General features: G+C 31.8%; 2 protein-coding genes across 2 annotated transcripts in view; one reads left to right on the forward strand and one right to left on the reverse strand.

The window, feature by feature from the left end:
- Window positions 1–7,245: 7,245 nt before the first annotated feature.
- Window positions 7,246–8,747, forward strand: LOC131847653 (protein NDRG3-like). Its single transcript, XM_059197273.1, has one exon. The coding sequence runs from the start codon at window positions 7,582–7,584 to the stop codon at window positions 8,557–8,559; it is 978 nt and encodes a 325-aa protein (XP_059053256.1). The 5' UTR covers window positions 7,246–7,581; the 3' UTR covers window positions 8,560–8,747.
- A 13,364-nt stretch (window positions 8,748–22,111) lies between these two features.
- LOC131847596 (cell adhesion molecule Dscam2-like) overlaps window positions 22,112–22,987 on the reverse strand; it is a 107,460-nt gene continuing 106,584 nt past the window's right edge. Inside the window, exon 37 of the mRNA XM_059197195.1 lies at window positions 22,112–22,669. Coding sequence (XP_059053178.1) covers window positions 22,560–22,669 — 110 coding nt within the window. The 3' untranslated portion in view covers window positions 22,112–22,559. The remainder of the gene's footprint in view (window positions 22,670–22,987) is intronic.

The following is a 22,987-nucleotide window of genomic DNA, read 5'->3' on the forward strand; positions in this document are numbered from 1 at the left end:
ACATTAAATAACGAACCATATGCATCAGTCATTAAGATAAGAAAACAATTACTAAAGCTCATGACTGAAACAGAAAGGGTTGTAGCACGTAGCTACACTGTTTTATGACAGCTTATTATTGTCACAGTAAGTTGGTTCGATTATGTCTGTATTGTTTAGTAAATTGAATGGAAACAATAAGGTTTTTATCATATTTTTTTGTTTTGGTATGTATGGTCTTTGATGTTATACTTTTGGTAAAGGAGTATTTAATATAATTACAACTGGGTATATCACTGTAGACGAATACTGGAGCTCTTCGTAATTAGACATATTGTTTTTAGATTAGTGGTTTGTAAGAATTTCGCTATACTTTTATTTAAACAGGTTTTTATCTTAAAACTATAAAACCTAAACATTATCCATGTCTTTCCAGGATACACCATAAAATTAATACTAAAAAGTCTTAACTATTTTACGACACAGGTACTCAAAGAAACACTAGGTAACCAAGCGTCCTGCAGGTTTAAGAAAATTTAAAATTTACTAAGTATTTGTTACAACAGTGTAAGAATTTATAGCTGTTTAGGACTACCTATACGAAGAGCATTGTTTCTACTTTTACACATGGAATCTATTAAAGTCCATTATTGTAACGTAAATAATGTAGTGCTGGTAAACTTATTATATTTATTAAATAGTTTTCGTTATTTCAAATAAATATCTATTTGTAATATTGGGCGATGTGCCTGCAAACGGGTAGAGGAATTTTAAGTATAACCAATTATGTGTTATCAGTATAACACATAATTAGTTATACTTAAAATTGGTATCGTTCGGTAACACATAATTAGCTGTACCTAATACTGTAAAATAAGAATTGTCGTCTTAACTAATAATGATTATTATTATATACATAATTATAGATTTATTAATAACCATCTAAATCTGCTGTTACTTGATACATTGTTGTCAAACAATTGCGGGTTCCTACTAGGTATGTTATATTAGGAAAAAATTCAATCGATCCCCCGTCCAAATCAAACGGGGATCGAAATTACGACGATCCTAGACGAAGGTTGAACCCGGTGCCCTCGGTCTAAACTCGTATTCGTTAAGCAGGAGTAGGCCACCAGCTTCATAAGTCCCTCCGCGGGTTTTGAGTGCCATCTAGACTCGCTCCCTAGCGTTCGGTGAAGCTGTAAAGCCAGTTGAGGTAAAAAAATAGGTATTCGTGTAAGTAATTTTCCTGGCAAAAAGCCTTACTAATAGCATTACGTATTAATATATAATACGCAGTCTTTGTCACTTTGAAATAATATAACCTTTCAAACAGTGAACTATTTTCTCGCAGTGCAGTGATTTGGAGTTTTTTTGTTCAAAATGCTCTCTCTCTCTCAAGTTTATAATTGCACCTCAAATTAATAATGAATATGTAGAGTATACTACCATATTTGTTTAATAAATCATGTTTCCAAAATTTACTTATCAATTTATATAGGGATTTTCTCATTATAAGATTGCTATATTTTAAAAAGTAATAAAAAGATATCATCCATTCTAATCTGATGTAGGCATGACAAGACATTCAAAACTAATTCGTGCTTTCTAAGTCCCAGTTCCATTGCGGTCGTTGTTTTTCAGCAAGCTTCTCCTTTCAATTAACATTTATATTTGAAAGATTTAACTTTTTTTTTCAACCACTCAGCTCAAACATTATCTACACATGTATATTTAAGAAAATAACTAATCGTCGTGCATAATATATGTATCTATATATGTGTATGAGAAACACTATTTTTGGGGGAGTTTATCTAAGTACTAGAAATATATCTTAGATATTTTCTGTTAATTTGGGTGCGAATCTCAGAAACGGCTTAACCGATTTGGATACAGTTGTCAGTAATGTATTGTGGTAAGCTTCACTTGGCGTTTGTTTTAATTCAATATGTTGCAAAGAAAAAAAAAAGGACTGTGAAATGCCGACTCTGCTATATGTAGGTATGACTACCAGTAGAAAATAAAATATAAATCTATGTAGAACTTGTGTTATAAAAATGTATACAAAATATACATAGCAAATATCCAGACCGATACAAACAATCATATTCAGTCAATCATACCTACTAATGTACTGTGCGAGGAATCGAACCCGAGACCATTGAAAGTAATGATAAACCGAAGCTGTCATAATTTATTATATTATTAAAATAACTAAATAAAATCTATTAATTAACTTATTTTTGCCGTCGGCAATAAGTAAATAATGTTGCTTCCTGACAAGTTCGTTTAAACTTTACGTTCTGTTGTAGATAACTGGTTTATGTATTTGATACCTTTGAAATGAAGTTATTTAATAATAAACCTTTGTTTGTGTAAGTTTCGGTTAAGATTCAGACTTCAGATTAATTTCTGATGTGCGACGTGTGAAATTAAGTATCTACTAAATATGACTTAGATACAATGTCAACTTTGATTGTTGATGATAATATTTTGCCAACAGTTGGCATTGTTAGTAGCAAACCAACTACTCATAAAACATTTATTGAACCTAAATAGGAAAAACCATAAAATAATGATAGGAAAATAATGGGCCACTGTCGCTTAAATAAATACTAGTACACAATAGATGCTACAGAGAGTCCCCTTTGTCGGCGCTGCTTTGAACCCGAAGAAACGGCTTCACAAAAGCTAAGAAAGGTAAGGTCGCTCCGTGACGCTTGTGAAGATACCAAGAGGATTCTGCGCTTCTGGGAGTAACTTGTCTGGCTACTTTACTAGTCTCAGCACTACACGCACATAGGCCCTGATGAGAGACTAAATGCGGAGAATAGTCTCCATATTACATTACATTATTATCAATGCTTTATCCAAGTAGGTTTCAAGCAAGTCATATACCTACTCTGTCTCACCCATGTAAAATCGCCAATGAGAGATCGCTTTCTAAGATATTTTACAATTTTTACACTCCACACACTACTTCCACGCTTGCGACATAGTATGTTTATTTCATTAAAATTTAAAATGTGAAATTCCAACAAAATAATTATACATAAAACATTCTGTGGTAACATTACACTACGTTAATAACGGATCACTGGAACTGGAATCACCTGGGACTGCTGTAAATACGCTAAACTGCTTGCTAATAGCAGTTAAGCCCTTTACAATCGGTACGAATTGCTCGCTGTTCTGTATATCTAGCTTTATTAGGTTTTAAAGCAATTAACCCACCGTAATTATCCTAAGCTGAGTATAAAATGACCTGATTTTTATGAGGTTTATTTGGTATATGTAGGTTTATTTTGTTGTGTTAATTAATCATACAAATAATATCATATTAATGTCTGGGGTGGGAAGGGTGGAAAGGGATAGGAATTATTAATCCACATTACTAACAGTAATGTGGATTAATAATCCCATTGCTAGCAATATGCCACGTCAGATTGATCTCCAATTCCTGGGGACTTTGCCACGATGGGCTAACTGACCTGACCTCATACTCATCTCATCTTATATCATCCTCCACTGGTGCCCCGCGTATACCGTTTAGCGAAGGAGAGTGTTCCATTTCATTATGATCTTTTAAAAATATATCATGTTTTTGATAATTCAATATTGGAATTTCACCGAAATAGTACTTGCAAAGGATCGACTGCGTGGGTACCTCAAGTATCACTTATTTTATTTTTTATTACCGTCATGTAGCTGAAATAAGTGATGTTACAGAATAAAGTGTATGGTATCTTAGTCCTGAATGACAACGAATAGGTAAGTGATAACACGGGCGTTACATCAGCAATTTCTCGAAATTAGTTAACCACAAATCACTAAGAATCTACTATTACCTTCTTATCCTATTTTCCTTTAGAAAGCAATAAGTACATTAAAACTAAGTAAAACTAATTATTTACATGTAAAAGTTGGAACATAGTCTCATCCAACAAGCATAAAAACCTAATAACTTTGTTTTATTTATTAAAATAAAATACTACTAATAATACATACATAACCTAATAACTTTTATTGAATTTGTTAAAGATATACTGTATTTTAGTACCTAACTATAACTAATACATATGTAGCTTTATGACACCATTAGATGCTAGAACGATTAGGCTTTAAAATTTGTAACGCAAACCACAGTTGCCACAAGAGTATAATCAGGGTTTTACAGATTTAATATGAAATTAAAACTATATTTTAATTGTTACATAGCGGCCTCATTTACACTTCAGTGTATATAAATTCTGTTCTCACTTTTTTTACACTTCAGTAATAGTATATAAATTCTGTTCTACATTTTATATTTCTGATAGATAAATTGACCACAAATAAAAAGCAATTAAATTCGAGAGCTATAAGTAAGGTTACCTGATGTCGTTGGATGAAATGCATATACTCGGAAGTTTGGACTTGATACTATGCTTCTGAAATTCTTACCGACTTCTGACCTTTTCTATTAATTATTTTGCATATATATGGCGGTTTGCTTCCCACTAGTAGATAGTATGGTAATATTATGCATAAGTTTTATTAATTCTTGAATATCAGTAAATTTTAATGAAAGTACAAGTTTATCCATTTTCACAGTAAAATTTGCAATATTACCTAAATGTCAAGAAATGTTAACCTTTGAACAATCAGTGTCAGTAACTGTCAACATTTAATTAAATTAAATAATTTACAGACTAGGGAGATAAATAAACTATAATTGATATTAGATTAATGCTCCTAATCTAAATATAATTACGTAGAATGTATTAGGCCTGTGTGACGTGTGTAAGGAATGGAATGATTCAGAACTGCTAAGAAAAATATTTGAGAGTACAAAGTAAATTGGGTGGTCGATTGATACTGTCTACGTGATCTGCCTCGATGGCTTTTAATGAACACGTTCCTTACAACTCTGTTTTCCTTATACCTGCAACGTATTTCTAATCGAAGCAGAAATAAAATCAGAAAATTGTTTTCGAAGCATCGCTTACTCAGGCGCTAATTTTTATTTTGTTGTTTTCGAGACTTGGGTAGCAATTAATAGTTTTAATAATAAAAATTTAATATTTAGCGCAATACTTGTAGTGTCTGCGATTTTTTATATATGTTATGACAACGATAAATAACGCATATACACGATGTCATTTATTATTTGAATAATGAAATGTATAAATTTAAATATAGATAGAATAAGCTTTTGTTTGCATTATACAGTAAAAGGTAGGTAACCTTTTACTGTATAATGCAAACAAAAGCTTATTCTATCTATATTTTGAGCCACACAATGTAACAATGTACATTCTGTGTACATTCTATTCTAATTGCTCCAGCTGTTTATATAAAACCTTAACAAACAAACAGTTTTTCTCTATCATCTCGATTTTACCATTTTGTTATATATAAAGAAGAGGTATCAAAAGGAAAAAAAAGTATCTTTATCTTTATGATAAAGATACTTTTTTTTCATTATTATTATTATATGGTTATTATTCGAGTGATGTAAAGAAAGATGTAAGTACAGTAAGTAATAGACATCTGGATATTCCCTTACCGTACATTGTAGTTATATATGGGGTACTTCTATATTAAGGATAACAATAACTAATGTATTTATTTGGTACAATTTTATATAGGACCAACATAGATTTTGTAGAAAATTGAACCTCTGACCTGCTTATTTCTGCCGTTAAGCAGCTTGTATTGTAGATATATGTATATATATCTACGTCCTTACAGTTTCAGTTGAAGTGTAAGAACGTAGATATAATATATTAATCCTCCACAATGGCAACGACTTACTTGACCAGGATATGTCCGACTATTGCTATTTACCTACCGGCACCTGGTGAGCCGCCAGTTTATACGCCTAGTTACATAAAACATATGATTACCAATATATTACAATCCAGGCTGACTGTAAAGGTTGCGGAGGATATTTTGAAAAAAAAAACAGGATTCGTTAAAAAATGTATTTTATTTGAATATCTTCTTCATTTAAACATTTGTTCAAAAGACCAATAGGCAAGTTCTATGCGTATTTTTCTTGGCTGAATCTGAATTCTAAATGCGCTCATTCAATTAATTCTAAATGAGCGCATCAATCATCAAGATTAATACAATGTGTAATTAATACAATTCAGTGCAATAGAAAATATATCAATTAAATTACTTAAAATTAAGTTTATTTGAATAAAAAATATTTATATTCATTTGTATTTTCCCATTTAGTAATAATTTCATATGTTTGACACATATGAAGTTGTTTTCCAAGATTTTTTTTTAACATTTTCAAAATATTTTTTATTAGATGGCATAAAAAATACACACAATCCTAAATTTTGACTCTTCTACCATCAACCCCTATTTTTTAAAAGCGATTTTAATTTATATGGCAAAAGAACGTTTGCGGGTTCAGCTAGTAGGTAATAAAATATATAAACAACAGTTAACAAGTGGCACTAGCCCCATCAAGTTGTCAAGCAATCTATTGTGTATAATTATGTAAAGTAAATTGTGTAATATACCTAATTATTGTAAGAATAAAAGGGACCCCTTTTAATAATATATTTTAGTCATTATATTATATTCTATAAGCTTTTTAATTCTAGGTTCTTAGTTGTACAATTAGGTTATGTAAATAAATATATTGTGTTTTTTAAGAATTCAACAAACTTAATATGATAATCTTATATATAAAATTCTCGTGTACAATGTTAGTTACCATACTCCTCCGAAACGGCTTGACCGATTTTTATGAAATTGTATATGCATATCAGTAGGTCTGAGAATCGGCTACTATTCTATTTTTCATACCCCTAAGTGATAAGGGTTGTTCACGCCTAACATATTTTTTTTATTGTTTGGGCAAAATTTTTTATTTATATTTATTTATTATGTGTCATTAAAAAATACATACAACCCTAAATTTTCATCCTTCTACCACCAACCCCTATTTTTTTATAGTGTTATTAATTTATATGGCAAAACAACGTTTGCCGGACAGCTAGTAACTTATAGTAAATATATTCTTGTATTTTCTCTATAATAATTTTTACTATGTTGTATAATAAATACAGTTGGCTTTACTTCGACTAGACAAAGTAAATAACTCGTAAACTCGTAATCATAATTCTTTAGCTGTCATTTGGAATCGACGAATCCTGTTTCGCATGCGTCAACAACACAGGTGAAGTTAGCTGCAGTTCATACGGACCCCATCAAATCCGTAAACCGAACGCTGTCGAAAAAACACGAACAGTGCCGAACCGGTCTCTCTCCCGGACTCACGTTCGCCGAGCCTATACATTATTGACAATTTTCTGAGATATTATCCGTAAAAACGCATACTGCCGACTATACTGCCCCAAAATATCAAACACTAAGTGATAAAGTGGTAAATTATATAAAGAACAATGCATATTGTGCAACTAGAAATGTAAATTGTAAACACAGTTCGGTGCCGCTAAAGGATTACGTTAATTAACATAATAACACTGATATAATACCGGAGTTCAACCTATTGTGCAAAGTGAAGTTACAACATTGTTACATTTTAGACATCGATTCATCAGTGTATAAAGAATAATAAATATTTAAGTGAGAAATATGCCGACAAATATACAAGAAAATATCGCTCTATTAAATATGATGTCGTCAGATAACCTTGAAGACGATTTGAAGAGTATACAGCTCCATTATCCCTCGGAACGACGATTGCAAAGTGATGGCGCATGCGTAGAGGAGAGGGTGAGAACGTCTCGTGGGGACATTTTAGTGGCGGTCCGAGGGGACCGTAGCAAGCGCGCCATACTTACGTACCATGACCTTGGCCTCAATTATGCCGCGAACTTTCAGGCATTCTTTAACTTTGTCGACATGAGAGCAATTTTAGACAAATTTTGTATTTACCATGTCAATGCTCCAGGTCAAGAGGAAGGCGCTCCCGCATTGCCTGAAGACTTTACTTATCCAACAATGGACGCTTTGGCATCCCAAATAGATTTCATCCTTGGTCATTTTGGTATAAGATCTTTTATTGGATTCGGAGTGGGTGCAGGCGCTAACATTTTGGCCCGTTATGCGATTGCTAACCCTCAAAAAGTAGATGCTTTAGTATTGATCAATTGTACATCTACTCAGGCTGGATGGACTGAATGGCTTTATCAGAAAATTAATACGCGACAGCTTCGTTCCAGTGGGATGACTCAGGGCGCTCTCGACTATCTTATGTGGCATCACTTCGGCCGTAGCACTGAAGATCGCAATCATGATCTTGCACAAGTTTATAAAGATTGTTTTTCTCACGTAAATCCAGTTAACTTGTCTATGTTTATCGATTCATTCATTCGCCGAAGTGATTTGGGAATATCTCGGGAGAGCAATTCGATTAAAATACCGGTTTTGAACGTGACAGCCGCTTTGTCGCCGCATGTGGATGATACCGTAACCTTTAATGGTCGCTTGGATCCCACTAAGACGTCGTGGTTGAGCATTTCTGATTGCGGGATGGTATTGGAGGAACAGCCTAGTAAGATAGCGGAGGCTTTCCGACTGTTTCTGCAGGGCGAGGGTTATTGCAGGTAGTCACATTGCCCAGACAACGAATCGTGCGCAGCGCTGCTACTCATAGATGCACTGATGCTTACACGCGAGCTTTAACGACACAGTTGTTTGTAGTCACGTTGATGACGTAGAGAAAAATGTTGTTCCTTGTTTCTAGATATTTATGGAAATAAATTTATTTTACGGCTTATTTGTGTCATTTTTATTGTTATATTAGCAGACATTGTTAGAAATAGTTAATTTGTCTTTATTCTAACCTAACCCTATACTTCATTGTACCTACTATATATTTTTTAATTAGCACAGGATATTCTTGTTTCGGGATCACAGAATCAGTGTAGTTATGTACCACTCATTTATTTATTTAAAGATAGATGAAGAAAACTTGTCTGATATTTATATTAGATATAAAATTTTGATACCAAGATTTCAGATTTTTGCTAAAAAACAAAATCCAAACTTTGAATAATAAGAAAAACTTTTTTTGTATAATAAAATAGATATTATTATTTAGTCATATATAATAAATATACTACTACTACTGTCTTTCTTTGTGAAAGATATTTGGAGTCTTTGTTTTCTCGATGTTACTTTATATTTATAATTACATTTCAATACACATATGTACCTATATTGAAATGTAAGCACAGCGTGTATACAATGCGGTGATTATTAATTACACGTGCATGAACTTACTTACGTCAATCATTTTATTCCCTTATTGTACATAGAATAGAATTAAATAAAATATAAAAGAGTAAAAAAAACTGGTATTAAAAAAACAGGAACTTGTAATTTAATCCATAGTATATGAATGACATATGCTGCGAGATTAGCAGTATTAGAAGAGTCGCCTGCTGGTCAGCCTATATCGAATTTGCAGCTTTCTCGTTCGCTGAGCGCATTTACTGCGCGGTACATACATAGATATATGAAGGATCAAAAGGGTGTATTATAATAGTCTTAAGGGTCGGCAACGCGCACGTAAGACTCCTGGCGTCTCAGGCGTCTCAGGCGTCCATAGGCTACTACTGCTCCATAGTACTATAAAAAAAGGATAAGGATAAATTTGATAAAGTATGGTATGGGTACTATTGGTTTCATTGCTAGCAGTTTTTAGTACGTTGTATTAATTATTTGTAATTAAAATTAAGTTGTAATTATTTTATGCAGTTTTGATGCAAATATACAATATATACAATACATAGCATATAATATGGTGGTATTAAATAGTTCGAATTATGTATATAATTCTATCTGCTTAGTAGGTACCATCTAATCATAAGAACAATAAAAAACTATTTCACAAAACATGTGCTGGTCAACCGTGATAAGGGTAGAAACTTAAATACTCTATTCTACTCGTACCTATACCAAATATTACCTACCTGTAAGAAGCTACACACATGTATGATTGTACTATTTTATAATTACCTACATATATTGCAGTTGTGATCACATATTTTTTAAAACAACAACACTCACGATCCCATAACTGAAACAAAGCCAATGTAATTTCCATATTCAATGATATTAAATTTAAGTCTGCAATAATCCAAATTGAATTTCAGGACCGTAAAATTATGAACCGTTTTCAATTAACTTGAATTTAAATTATCTCTTTATTTTGTTTGTGTTTTTAATGTTTAATAATTTGGTATTTTCAATACGGCACCTGACCTGTAATATAAGTAGGATATACTTACTTGTATAAAAGTACATATATTTATACTAGCTGTGCTCACGGTTTCAACCGCGTTAAATTTCAATAAAAAATATTGCGTATATGTTATTGTGATGCATAAGCTATATATTACAACAAAGTTTCATGAAAATCAGTATTTTTTGGGCGAAAGAGTAACAACCATATTCACAAACTTTCGCATTTATAATATTGTTGGGATGTAGATAGAATTATCTTAGACACATCGTTATTGGAAGGCCTTGGTGATTTAGCAATTTAACACACTACCATTACGTATGTTAAATTGCTTCAGGATTACAGCGTTTAATTCCCTCATAATACAAACATTTGTAATAATGTGTATGAATGTTTGTATCCATAATCATATTACTCTACACATAATATACATAGTGACACTTTTTATAAAAAACGAGTACTTTAATATTTTTGTAATTTATATGTAAATAAATTAAGTTTGTGGTAGCAATGATGAATAGGTTATCGAGAAGGTACCGACTACAGATGCAGTCTAATATATAGTAGGTATCTGACAAATGTACTAAATCTGTAGAATATGAAATCTATTTGTTTTAATGGAACTATACCTACTATCGACACTTTTCGATTGGATTGTTACTTATATTAAACAATTGAAATGTCCTCACATTTATCAGTAATTCTATATGTTTATATGTATGCACAGGAAAATAATATGTTAATGGCTTGAGTCGCTATGAAACGCGACTGAAGGGTAACGAGAAGAAAAATCGTGGGGTCGAATTCGACAGTCGCACCTAATTTTAGGTTTTCCATGGTATGTCACCTGTTTAATAATATTATTTAACTGCTAATATATCTGAACTAGCAGACTAATCCATTTGGTTTCGCATGGGTGGAGAGATATTTTTCTATATTTTAATAATAATAATAGTTGTCCTATCATATCCTATTCACACAGTGTCATCTAGACCCAAGTTAAAATAGCTAAAACTTGTGTTCGCGCCTACAAAGTTCCATACAGCAATTTATTTTTTTTGGTTATTGTTTAATTATTCATAAAGGCGCTTATAAATAAAGGGTAGACAAATTATTACTTTGAAATTGAAGAGCAATGTCATTCAAACACTCTCTACTAGACAGCCATTACATTCGCATCCATCCATACAGTTATACACATTTTTATACATTCTTTAAATCAAGTAAATTGTACATGAAGCAATAAATCTTATATTCAACAAAAAAAGAGTTTCTCTATATAACAATAAGAAGCTCCAGATGTCATCCTAGACATAATTGGCGACCGTGACAGGACATGAGTTACTCGCAAAAAACCAGCTGTTCTACGGAGTCTTCGTAGCCGGTCAACATTACATTGTACCGCAGCGGCGTTTTCACCCAGAACACGTAACAATAACACCAATGGAAGCAGGAAGCTGCAAGACCCCGGCCAATCAAGCAGCGTTTCAGCGTGCCAGCAGCGCCTTGAGCCGCAGCGTGCCATTCAGCTAAGTGACCTTTCATCCATCCATTTATCCATCCTATCGACTATTACTGTTTTACTTGTGCGAATATAATATTACAACTATACGAATATCATTACATTCGTAATGGTTAACTACGCAATATTTGTGTACGCATTTTCTATAAGGTTATTTTTCGACTGTACACATTAAATGTTGATTTTTATCACAAATTATATTCCTTTTATCTATATTCGTCACTTAAATCTAATTTAATAAATTACGAGATTCTAATATTTTAAGCAATCAATGTGTACATACCTACATTATTATTCGATTAAAAATTTATATATATTTTTTTTCATTTAATTGGCATTTATAGATGCACATGTATCGTAATTGCATATTTTTGATAAATTAGTCAATAAAACAATTACTAAATTTATAACTTAGCGTACATACACCCTACATTCAAATATTATTAATATCCACATAGATAAGACATCTATGTTTATCTTGTCTGTCTGTTATTAGATAACCTAGCAAAATCCAGTAGGTACCTATACAATTTATTTGTTCGTTATTCTCACGCCGCCTATCTTGCCGACCATTTTCAGTGGCACCGCTTCTTCACAAGTTTGTGCGGTGCGGCCATCGTGTCGTACCTCGCTGTTACAATCAGTTGTACGGGCGGGTGCATGGAACCGGTTTACGTACAGCGGACACCGATAGTGAGGAGCGTGAGATTGCACATTTAATTTCTTTTAGTTTTAATTTGATTTCCTCATTATAGTCACTAGGTTTTAATTATTATATATTTATTTTGTTATAGAATAAATAAACTTATCTACATAATTACACGTAATTGATTTATGCTAAACAATATAAAATATTGCAAGTATTCATATAGAGGAAAAGAGATTTCTAAGACAATATTATCTAATGATTTTCAATACGTAAGCGATTAATTAAAATTAATTATTATATCTCAATGTGGCGATATTGATGATTCTAAGAACTTAGCAGCGTTATTCACACGCCGTAGTTCCATCAAGGGTCAAATCACTAAATTTCGTAATTACGTCGATAAGGTTGCGAGAATAGATTCCTTAAGTACTGCAGACATTGCAGAATTATCTTTAAAACTTCAAAAAATTGAGAATTTATCTGCCAAGTTTGACGAGCTGCAAAATCAAATAGAGGTTCAGAACCCTCATAGTTTGTCTTCCGAGCTTGAAGAACGAGATGACATTGAAACGGATTTTATAACGTCTATTGTAGCGGCCAAGACTTTAATTGACGAACATAATCATCATCAACCTACTCATGCAGACTTAAACCATTCACAAAATATAACACAATGCCATTGCAATCACGGTGGCAGTCCATTAACATTGCCAACCCTACAAATTAATAAATTTAACGGGTGCTATTTATTATGGCAGGATTTCCGCGATTCATACATGTCACTAGTCCATAGTAACGATCACATTCATCCAATTAATAAATTTCACTACTTAATTTTATATCTGGAGGGTGACGCGCTTCTAAATTAGATAGAATTCTATCTAACTTAGAAGTGTCAGCAGCAAACTATAAGAATGCCTGGCAGTTGTTACTCGACCGCTATGACAATAAAAGGTTATTAATTACCTATCATTTAAATTCTCTCTTCGATATATCCCCTGTTGATCGAGAATCCGATCAATCAATACGATATGTCATAGATCACGTGACTAAAAATCTACGCGCATTACATAGCTTAGGACAAGCCACTGACAAGTGGGACACTTTAATTATACATATAGTTTCGTCTAAATTAGATACAACAACCCTCACTAAATGGGAAGAGTATCGTAATACACTAGACGATGACGTCACTTTCAGTCAATTTAAAAAATTTCTTAGTGACCGGGCTGACATTCTCGAGTCATTATATCGAAATAAATCAAACATAAATTCTAGTAACCATATATACAATAACCAATTGCCCTCTAAATCATCTCAAAAGGAATCACATGTCAAATCCTTTGTTTGTTCACAAACCCACGGCCAGTCTAGTGTACCTATTACTTATAATTGTACCTATTGTGCAGGCAGCCACAGGATATACGACTGCTCATCTTTCAGGGCTATGAGTATTCCAGATCGTATAACTAAGGTATCTAAGTTAGAACTGTGCGCGAATTGTCTTAGAAAGGGTCACAGCATAGCACATTGCCGTTTAGGTCCCTGCAGGTTATGTAAACAGAGACACAACACACTTCTTCACAATGACACAGACACAAACATTAAATGCAGTCAATCTGATACAACATCTAACACTATTATAGCCAACTTTTCAAACCAAAATTCAAATCGAGTATTGTTGTCCACTGCCATTGTCGAAGTGGTCAATCCAAACAATAATGTAACCAGAAGGGTTCGCGCATTATTAGATTGTGGAAGTCAATCTTCTTTTATGAGCGAATCTCTCGCACAGGAACTACAACTAGACTCTTGCCCTCAATCCATAAACCTTATAGGTATTGGCAACAACTCTTCAAGTCTAATCACTAAGAGCTGCATTGCACAAATAAAATCGATTAATCAACCATATACGATCACTGCAAATATGTACATATTAAACCAAATAACTGGTCAACTTCCTAAAATATCAGTTGACGGCAACAATCTAAAAATACCAAAGGACATGACCATGGCTGATCCTAAATTTTATGAACCATCTGATATTCAGATCCTAATAGGTGCTGACTATTTCTGGGATATATTATGTCCTCAGCAATTTTCTCTGGGAATAGGATATCCTAAATTTCAATATAGTAGGTTCGGTTGGCTTCTATCAGGTCCTACAAAAACAAACATAAAATCAAATAAGTCTTATAACAAACGGTCCAATATGCACTGTCACCAGACACGCATTTCAGATATAGTTAATAATAAGGCTATCCGTAGTAACTCACCCAAAGATTGGAACCGAAACGAGTTCCCTTTAAAATGTACCGCTAACATAAAATAGTGTTTTTAAATAATAATTCAGGGAAGCAAACTTTTACATTGTCCTGTAAATCGGAAGGTCAAATATGAATACTAAATCTTTCTAATATTTGTCAAAATCATCATACAATAAACAAACCTAGGTCATTGTAGTATGTGTATATTTATGAGCGCTTCAATTCATGTTTTATTACTTATGTGTATTGTGAAGAGGTAGCTAAGTAAAATTATTCAAACCCAGATTAATGTTTTGAATTGAAGTTTACATGAACTGATGAAAGGTACATATGCAAACCAAGTCTAGATAGGCTTAGAAATTGAGCTACTTATCATTGTTCTAAATTAATGATTGTTATTTAAATGTCATGACCTATTTACACTAAGTCTATTTTAAACAAACATTAAATATTTTATTTTATTTATCTTAAGAAAATATTTTACGTCACTCTCTAATTATTCCAGTTTATCAAACATTAATAAACCACAATAAACGAACCTACAGCATTTATACTTCATTCTAAAAATCATTATACTAAAATTACATCTTCTACTATATATAACTAAATAGTAAACATCTAATGCAAATAAAATACATATTTTCATAAAAAATTAACAGCAATAAGAAATTCGCCATAGGAACCAAGTCAGATATTTATTTAAAGTTTTAACATCATGATAATTATCGAAATAGATGTACACATTTTATTAAGTAGTGGATACCAAAGTAATATTATTAACATAGATTACGGGCATTCTACATATGTATATTTATTTCATTAAATCTATGTAATGCATGTACACCGTGATATATTCTCGCCGCGGCACTCCATATTCATTTCAAAAAAACAGTCTTATATTCTTACCGTTATTAAAAAAAAAATTGCCAATTCAGTGCTATTCGTTAGTAATAATAAATACGGAATTGCTATTAGATTTTGCAGTAGACGAGGAAACCAAATTTTATTTTGTATTTGCTTACGCTCCTCACTTTGTGTTTTAAGTCAGTAAAATTCATGTAACGAATTGATAGTGACACAATTCAAATATTCGCACAGGTGAAGGCAGTGTTAGGTCGTTCCTTTGTTCTATAAATTCCAAACCCAACTACCTCTCTCTTACTGCAGGTAACTTACTGATTGAGCATGCTGCTATACCATTCGCAAAGAATGACTACGCAAATCGACTAGAACACTGCTCCAGAAGATTGGAACGAATACAGCAGCACTTCTCAAAGCGATGCAACCTAAATACCACCAGGAACTGCCACTGGCGATCTAATTTTTGCAAGTTTTTCTGGACGGAGATATGGCCGTCAAGTACTAAGAGAATATCAATCACAAATACTATAAGATATTTAAAAAAAAAATGTTTATGCCGAATCTACAAAAAAAAACTAGTATTTACTAGCCGTTGAAATGAATCTAAGGCTCACGAAGTTATTACTATGTGGCACACAAAAGCGAAGGTGAAAATAGCAGAACAGGTTTAAAGTCTGGAGACTTTAAACGGCGGGGAAGATGTTCGCGCCTACAAAGTTCCATACAGCAATTTATTTTTTTTGGTTATTGTTTAATTATTCATAAAGGCGCTTATAAATAAAGGGTAGACAAATTATTACTTTGAAATTGAAGAGCAATGTCATTCAAACACTCTCTACTAGACAGCCATTACATTCGCATCCATCCATACAGTTATACACATTTTTATACATTCTTTAAATCAAGTAAATTGTACATGAAGCAATAAATCTTATATTCAACAAAAAAAGAGTTTCTCTATATAACCATAAGAAGCTCCAGATGTCATCCTAGACAACTTGTGTTATGGGTACTAGATAACTGATACATATACATAGATATTTTTTTTTGTAAATACATACACATTATATATAGAAAACACCCAGACCGATACAAACAATCATACTCATGAATACAAATGTTTGTGCCGTGCGAGGAATCGAAACCGCGACCATCGGTCGTAAAGTGGTGTGCTTGACCGCTAGACCACCGAGGTCGTCAAATCTTGTATTGGTTTTGTAAGTTTTGATTTCATTTGTTACTTATATTTATATGAAAATACATAACATTTCTAATATTAATGTAGGTTATATTGAAACAAAAACCAAGACGGCGTCCAAAAGTTTTATTACATACGTAAGTATAGAGATTGACAATTCAATTACAAACTGGTATCTCAAAGTACACTCTAATTAAGATGAGAATTATCAAATATGCTCGATAATTGGCGAAAGTATACATAGGTACACAAGTCTGTATAAAATCGACAAAGTTGTGAGTATAACGAGGTATCGTCGTTATCACCTACAGCTTATTTCGCAGGCTCAGTTGCAATATGAAAGATGAAATTAAATTGGTAGCGTTAAATTAATATGGTAGCGTGTGAAGTTGGTACGTGGCAATTGGTACCTAATGGGAATACGCGAGAATTACGTCTACATTGAGATTCATTAGCAGTTTTATATATTTCTTTACCAAAATTTTAAATAGAATAGTCAAAAGTAACACATTTTTGACTATTTTTTTATATTAACTTTTGTCAATGCGCTCTATTTAGCATAGTCGAAGTCGAAAAACGTCTTTTTTCTCTCATTTATGATTACTGTAGTTGCAATTTCTTTATTTATTCATATTTATAGTTGACAGTGACCACATCCACAATGTCCACTGTTTCAGACAAACACAATGACCTCCTTTTTCTAAAGTTGGCTATAAAGAAGAAAAACCCGGGTAGACGCAAAAAAATATATAAACAAAGTTACTGTATGTGAACAATCTACTTTTTAAAATTATTTATAACTATTAGTATCTCGCATGGATTCGAGAATGATATCTTGTATTGGATAGGATGTATATAGTAAATTATTAATATTAATATGTAATAATTAAATTAGATAGTTTGGATAACTATGCTGTCTTTTTAACCTGATTGAGCAACAAATGCAATTTAAACATTTCAACTACTTTCACATTCTTATATTTTAGTATTAAATAATTGTATAAATAGCATCTAATTAATTCCCAATAAATTAAGGCCGCAGGCTACCCATATTAAATTAATGCTTGTTGAGCCACAAAGGATATTTAAATCGGTACAAAGTGTTTATTTTACTCGTATCTACTATATTGAGCAAATATTTAAAAAATGCCGATTTCACAATAAAGCGTAATATTAAAAAATGCTCAAAGCCGTAATTAATTTTCGATTCGCATACAACGCTCAATTCGTATTTTTGTTGGAGCGCATTTTTTCAGAACAAACGTGCACGATTCCACCCGTCGATGGGGACCACCCAGTGATGGGAGGCGTTAGTTAAATGGACTCGGTAGGCGATAGAAAGGAGGTAACCCCCCAATCTCCCCTTTCGCTGACCACTGGCTGAACGGATTATGAAATATTTCATCGGAAAAGTCAAATAAAAAAAACATTAACGTCGCCGTCTGAGGGCAGAATAATTATAATAAAAACAGTAAAAATATTAATTCGCTGAGAACGACGTGACGTGTAGCATTTTTTTGTTATGGTGCGTATACATACTTATAGATAGATGGACATTTTGCTCAATTTCGCAATCTCATACTCTGGCTGCAAAGTATCTTACTTTGGGAACATGTAGTTCGAAAGACAAACTCATCAATACTAGCTTTACTCGTGATATTGTCTGCTATTTCTAAAATCAAAGGAAGACAATATCATGTCGTTCTTCTCGAGTTATACCAAATCTTAGTGAAATATCACAAAGAAACATCATTCTTTCTTAATCTGATATTTCAATAAGGTTTGATCAACCGTGAAAAAGTAATAAACAGATAGATAGACACTGAGCCATACATTTCTTCTGTATATCAACGACTTGCTACATATTTTAACTTGTAAATAAATATTATTCTCCGATGACTTATCAATTATAATACTAAGTATTTAAAATACATTTATGTTCGATTATACTACTAATATAGATATAAAATTAGTGTATGAGTGGTTGGTAGACTAGATAGACTTAAATGTTATTTGACTACAACAACCTACGTTCAGTTCTGTATCTATCAAGCTTAACCGTAAAATTAAATAGATACATAGATAGAATATACTTTATTTGCAATATACAGTAAAAAAGAAGCACAAATAATACAACAAAGGACACATGTATCGTTACAATAAGGCGGCCTTATTGTAACGGCCTTAAATATTTCGTAGCTCAAAAAAAATACATCAGAGCGATAGCCAATTTGAATATTCGATATTGTAAAACCTACTTGTAACACTGTATTCTGCAAACAAATAAGTGATTATTTGGTTGACGGAAAACTATGAATAACTTTTACAGAGTGGTCCAGTTTCGTTAATATTTTCTTTACTAGACAAGCTAAAAATGCATAATCAATAAATAGCATAGTCACTGTTTTCGTTCGTTTATTTTAACATTTATTCTACTTCTACAAGGATGGAACTCGATTTAGATCGTAAATACAATACAATTATATAATTTCAGGTAATAAAGGTGTAAGACGTATAAGTAGATATATGACCACCACTTCGCCATTGTATGCAAAGGCGAAGTAGATAACTAGTTAAAGCAGTACCGTTTTCAGTCATCTCATCAATACTATATTTGTCGTATTTCAACTGAAGAGAGTATTTTTGCGGAATAAATTAAAATCCTTAAGTAATTATTCAGTAGACTAAAATTCTTGCCCTAAATTCTTAAAATGGCACCCAAACTTTGTAGCTTAGCTATATTGCTGTGTCCAAGTTTAGAGAATTTGCCGGGATCGCATTCCTAAAATAACTGTTCCATATTGGAATTCGTCCGGGATTGTCGGCGACAATGTGATGCATTTTTCGTTAAAAGATTTATTGAACTGTTGCATGCTTGTAACATTAAAAATTCAAGTCATAAAGGAAACATTTTGTTCGTATGATCAAATGAAATACATGTTATTTTATTCATTGGCTTTTTAGGACAGCATCAAATAACTGAAAGGGACAATTTAATTTGACATTGACCCTTTTTTATAAATAGGTAATTTTACACAATTCAGTTTTCAAATATTTACGAATTAGAAATTTAATACGATTATAGAGGATTATCTATTTAGTAGAGAAATAAAATATAACAGTTACCTATCATTACAAAAAATCCACATTCGATTTTTATGATTAATTTGTACATGAATTAGCGAAAAAATTAATCTTATAAACTATATAATCAAAGTCTTAATAATAACTAGAAAATTAAAAATGCCGTTAAAAGACCGCCTCAGTAATTTAGTAATTGACTATTCAACCGCCATCAAGACCTCTTAATGTTTTTGCTAGTCTGTTACCGTAATGTAATGTAATTCAGGAAACAACGCCCGGCGTTTGAATACAAATTATAAATAAATTATAATATACATAATTCTTGACAATTGACGGCAGTTACTATATTTATTAGAGATGCTTAACGGGTAATACATTCTTGTCATCTGTCTACTCCAATTACCAATCATCTTTTGATTTATCCTTAATATGTACCCTAAAATAATCTCGAAAAGATTCCATTCCGCAATAAATTTATATTGTTATGTTCATGCAATTGTTGTGTCTTTATTTTTATGTAAACAAATATAATATGTAAAATGTAGTAATGAAAAATTTTCTTTATTTACATAATTAATTGTACAACTAAGAACCTAAAATAAAAGGCAAAATTACATTTTTTAGGCCTTTTAGCCTAAAAAATGTAACATATGATGTTTAGATAAGATGTAATAATAAAAATGTGTAGTAATAGGTATGTATTAATACATCCCATGTTGTTCTGAAGGTACACAGTACGTACCTTCCAATAAGTAAAAAAATCACATCTGTACTGGTGTTTTAGCAGAATCCGCTCTCTTATATATTTGTACCTACCTGATTTATTAATCATAGCGTGACCTAGTTGTTGGCTTAATTCTACTATTTAGCTTACTGTGGTCAAAAGGAGATTAAAAAAATTATATTAGTTTTTGTTAATTGAAACATTGTGAAGTAATGTGAAGGAAATATCTGATCAATTACCTACTACGTAAATTAACTACGAGTATATCTTACTCGTATTAATCGATATATGATATTATTCGTCACGGACGCGCTACCGTCCAACTTCTCTCATTCTTTATTCATTGGCGGCCTATTATACCTTCTTCAACTATAGACTCTTAATTTACTTTAATAAAACTACCAGTTTGCGTTAAATATATTTATTTCATATTAACCAATTTCTTACATAGATATTCATAATTCGTACTATTTACAAGTTACAATCATATTGTCATAAAACATTGAATAAAAATTGACTAGATTTGCTGGTATCTACAAAATCTATGTACAAATGTAAGCTCCGAATTAAACTAGATATTACATATCAGTCTGACTAGATTATTTATTTACACGTTATAGATCAATAAAGATAATCTAGATGGAGCTAGATAGATTCGATCAACAAAAGTGAAGCCGCAAAAAATTGACATGTAATTCATCAAGCCAAATAATAAGAATCATAACAGAGTACCAACAATAGATACCAATACATAAATGCATATGCATATAATATAATATACACAGAGAACATCCAGAGCAAAATAAACAATAAAAAGTGATTTATATACTACGAATATGTTGCTCGGAAAATATTTTAGAATTACTGCAAGAAACACGAATTAATTTGAATGTATAATGCATTGAGCACGTAAAAAAGTTTACGTAAAACACAAAATTCTATTTTCTTAATGGAGTATTTGCGATAATAAATGAAATAGAATTATAAAATCTATTTAATAGAAAATATTCGATGTTTTTCTTTAACAAATTATTAATGGCAACAACGTTTATGAATTAGCACATCACACATACAAAAACAGCTTCACTTTTATCGTTCGCAGTATTCAGTCCACACTAATGTAATGTCTCATTACTAAATGATTAAAATAAATTTTGACACAAACTTGGCTATCTACGTACTTATATTTTAATTAATTAACTATTTTTACATTGGGGCGTATTTTTCTTGTATCATTATAGAGAAGGTAAATGGAACGCAGCTTATTCTAAGAAATTTTATTAAATAATTGCGCGCCGCTATTGACTGTATCCTGTATTACTAGAAAAAGAAACACTTTTTATTAGATGACATCATCAATCATGTTACGTCACATTTATGTTTAATAACTATTTGAAATAAAAAGTTAATTTAAGATTTCCTATACTATATATTTGATATAAAAACAAATATGAATCGATATACATTTAATTAATCTGTTAACAGATGTACTTATATAAAACTAATAATATCGTTTCATTTATTGAATAATTTTATTCAGTACCTATCTACGAGTACTCTATGCATTTTAAGTAAGGTAGAGAAAACCGGGTGTCTATAGTATATAGACACATCTTTGTGTTTATAATTGTAACCTCCATGTCTTTCGAATAAAAAATATTTATTGAAAATTATCACCAAATAATTGGAGACCAAATAGTATAATATAGGCAGTAGTGATATAGTATTATAATTGTTTTCTACAACTTATCAAAAGTTACTGAGAAAATAGTAGGTAACCGTAAAATAAAATCTGTAATATTAGATATTACAAGTTGTAAATATTAACATAAATTTGTAGTTTAACAGTTAAATCAAGCTTAACAATAACTTACATACTTAAAACTACGATTATAAAAAAAAATATAAAACAAAATATTACTCGAAGACATTTGGACTGGAACGTTCTTTATACTCTTATCGATCTCTCCAGTTAGTATTTTACTAATTGGATGTGATTAAATAATGAGACTTGTTATTTATTGGATATGGTTGGATTTCGCATTTGAATGGGCCGCTAGCTATGCTCGTGGTGAGTCCGAGGCGAGAGTGAACCGGGGCCTGACTCTACGCTAGAGTCCCCCGCGTACACCTCGGAGAAACCGCCCCCGCTACCACCACCACCACCTGTTATGTAGTTTAGGGTACTGTACTGTATAAAAAGTAGATATATCCTGAAATTTTTAAGGTTTAATACAATAAGGCTTTAATACTGCCAAGCAAGATATATAAGCTGAAACTTTATTCATATAAAGCAAATAATTGCGTTATTCAATTTGAGTTTCGGACTACGAGAAATTAAGCAATTTACTAATAACTAAATATTTTCATGTGTATACAGTGTAGAAGCGACATAAATTATTATATAAATATCAGTTATTTATGTTATTGGAATTGCAATCAGGCTCTACTACTAGAATGAGGCAACAGTTGCCTATATTCAAA

This window comes from Achroia grisella, unplaced genomic scaffold (assembly GCF_030625045.1).
Source record: "Achroia grisella isolate CSIRO2021 unplaced genomic scaffold, CSIRO_AGI_Agris_v1 utg540, whole genome shotgun sequence".
In the NCBI taxonomy this organism is placed as follows: Eukaryota; Metazoa; Arthropoda; class Insecta; order Lepidoptera; family Pyralidae; genus Achroia; species Achroia grisella.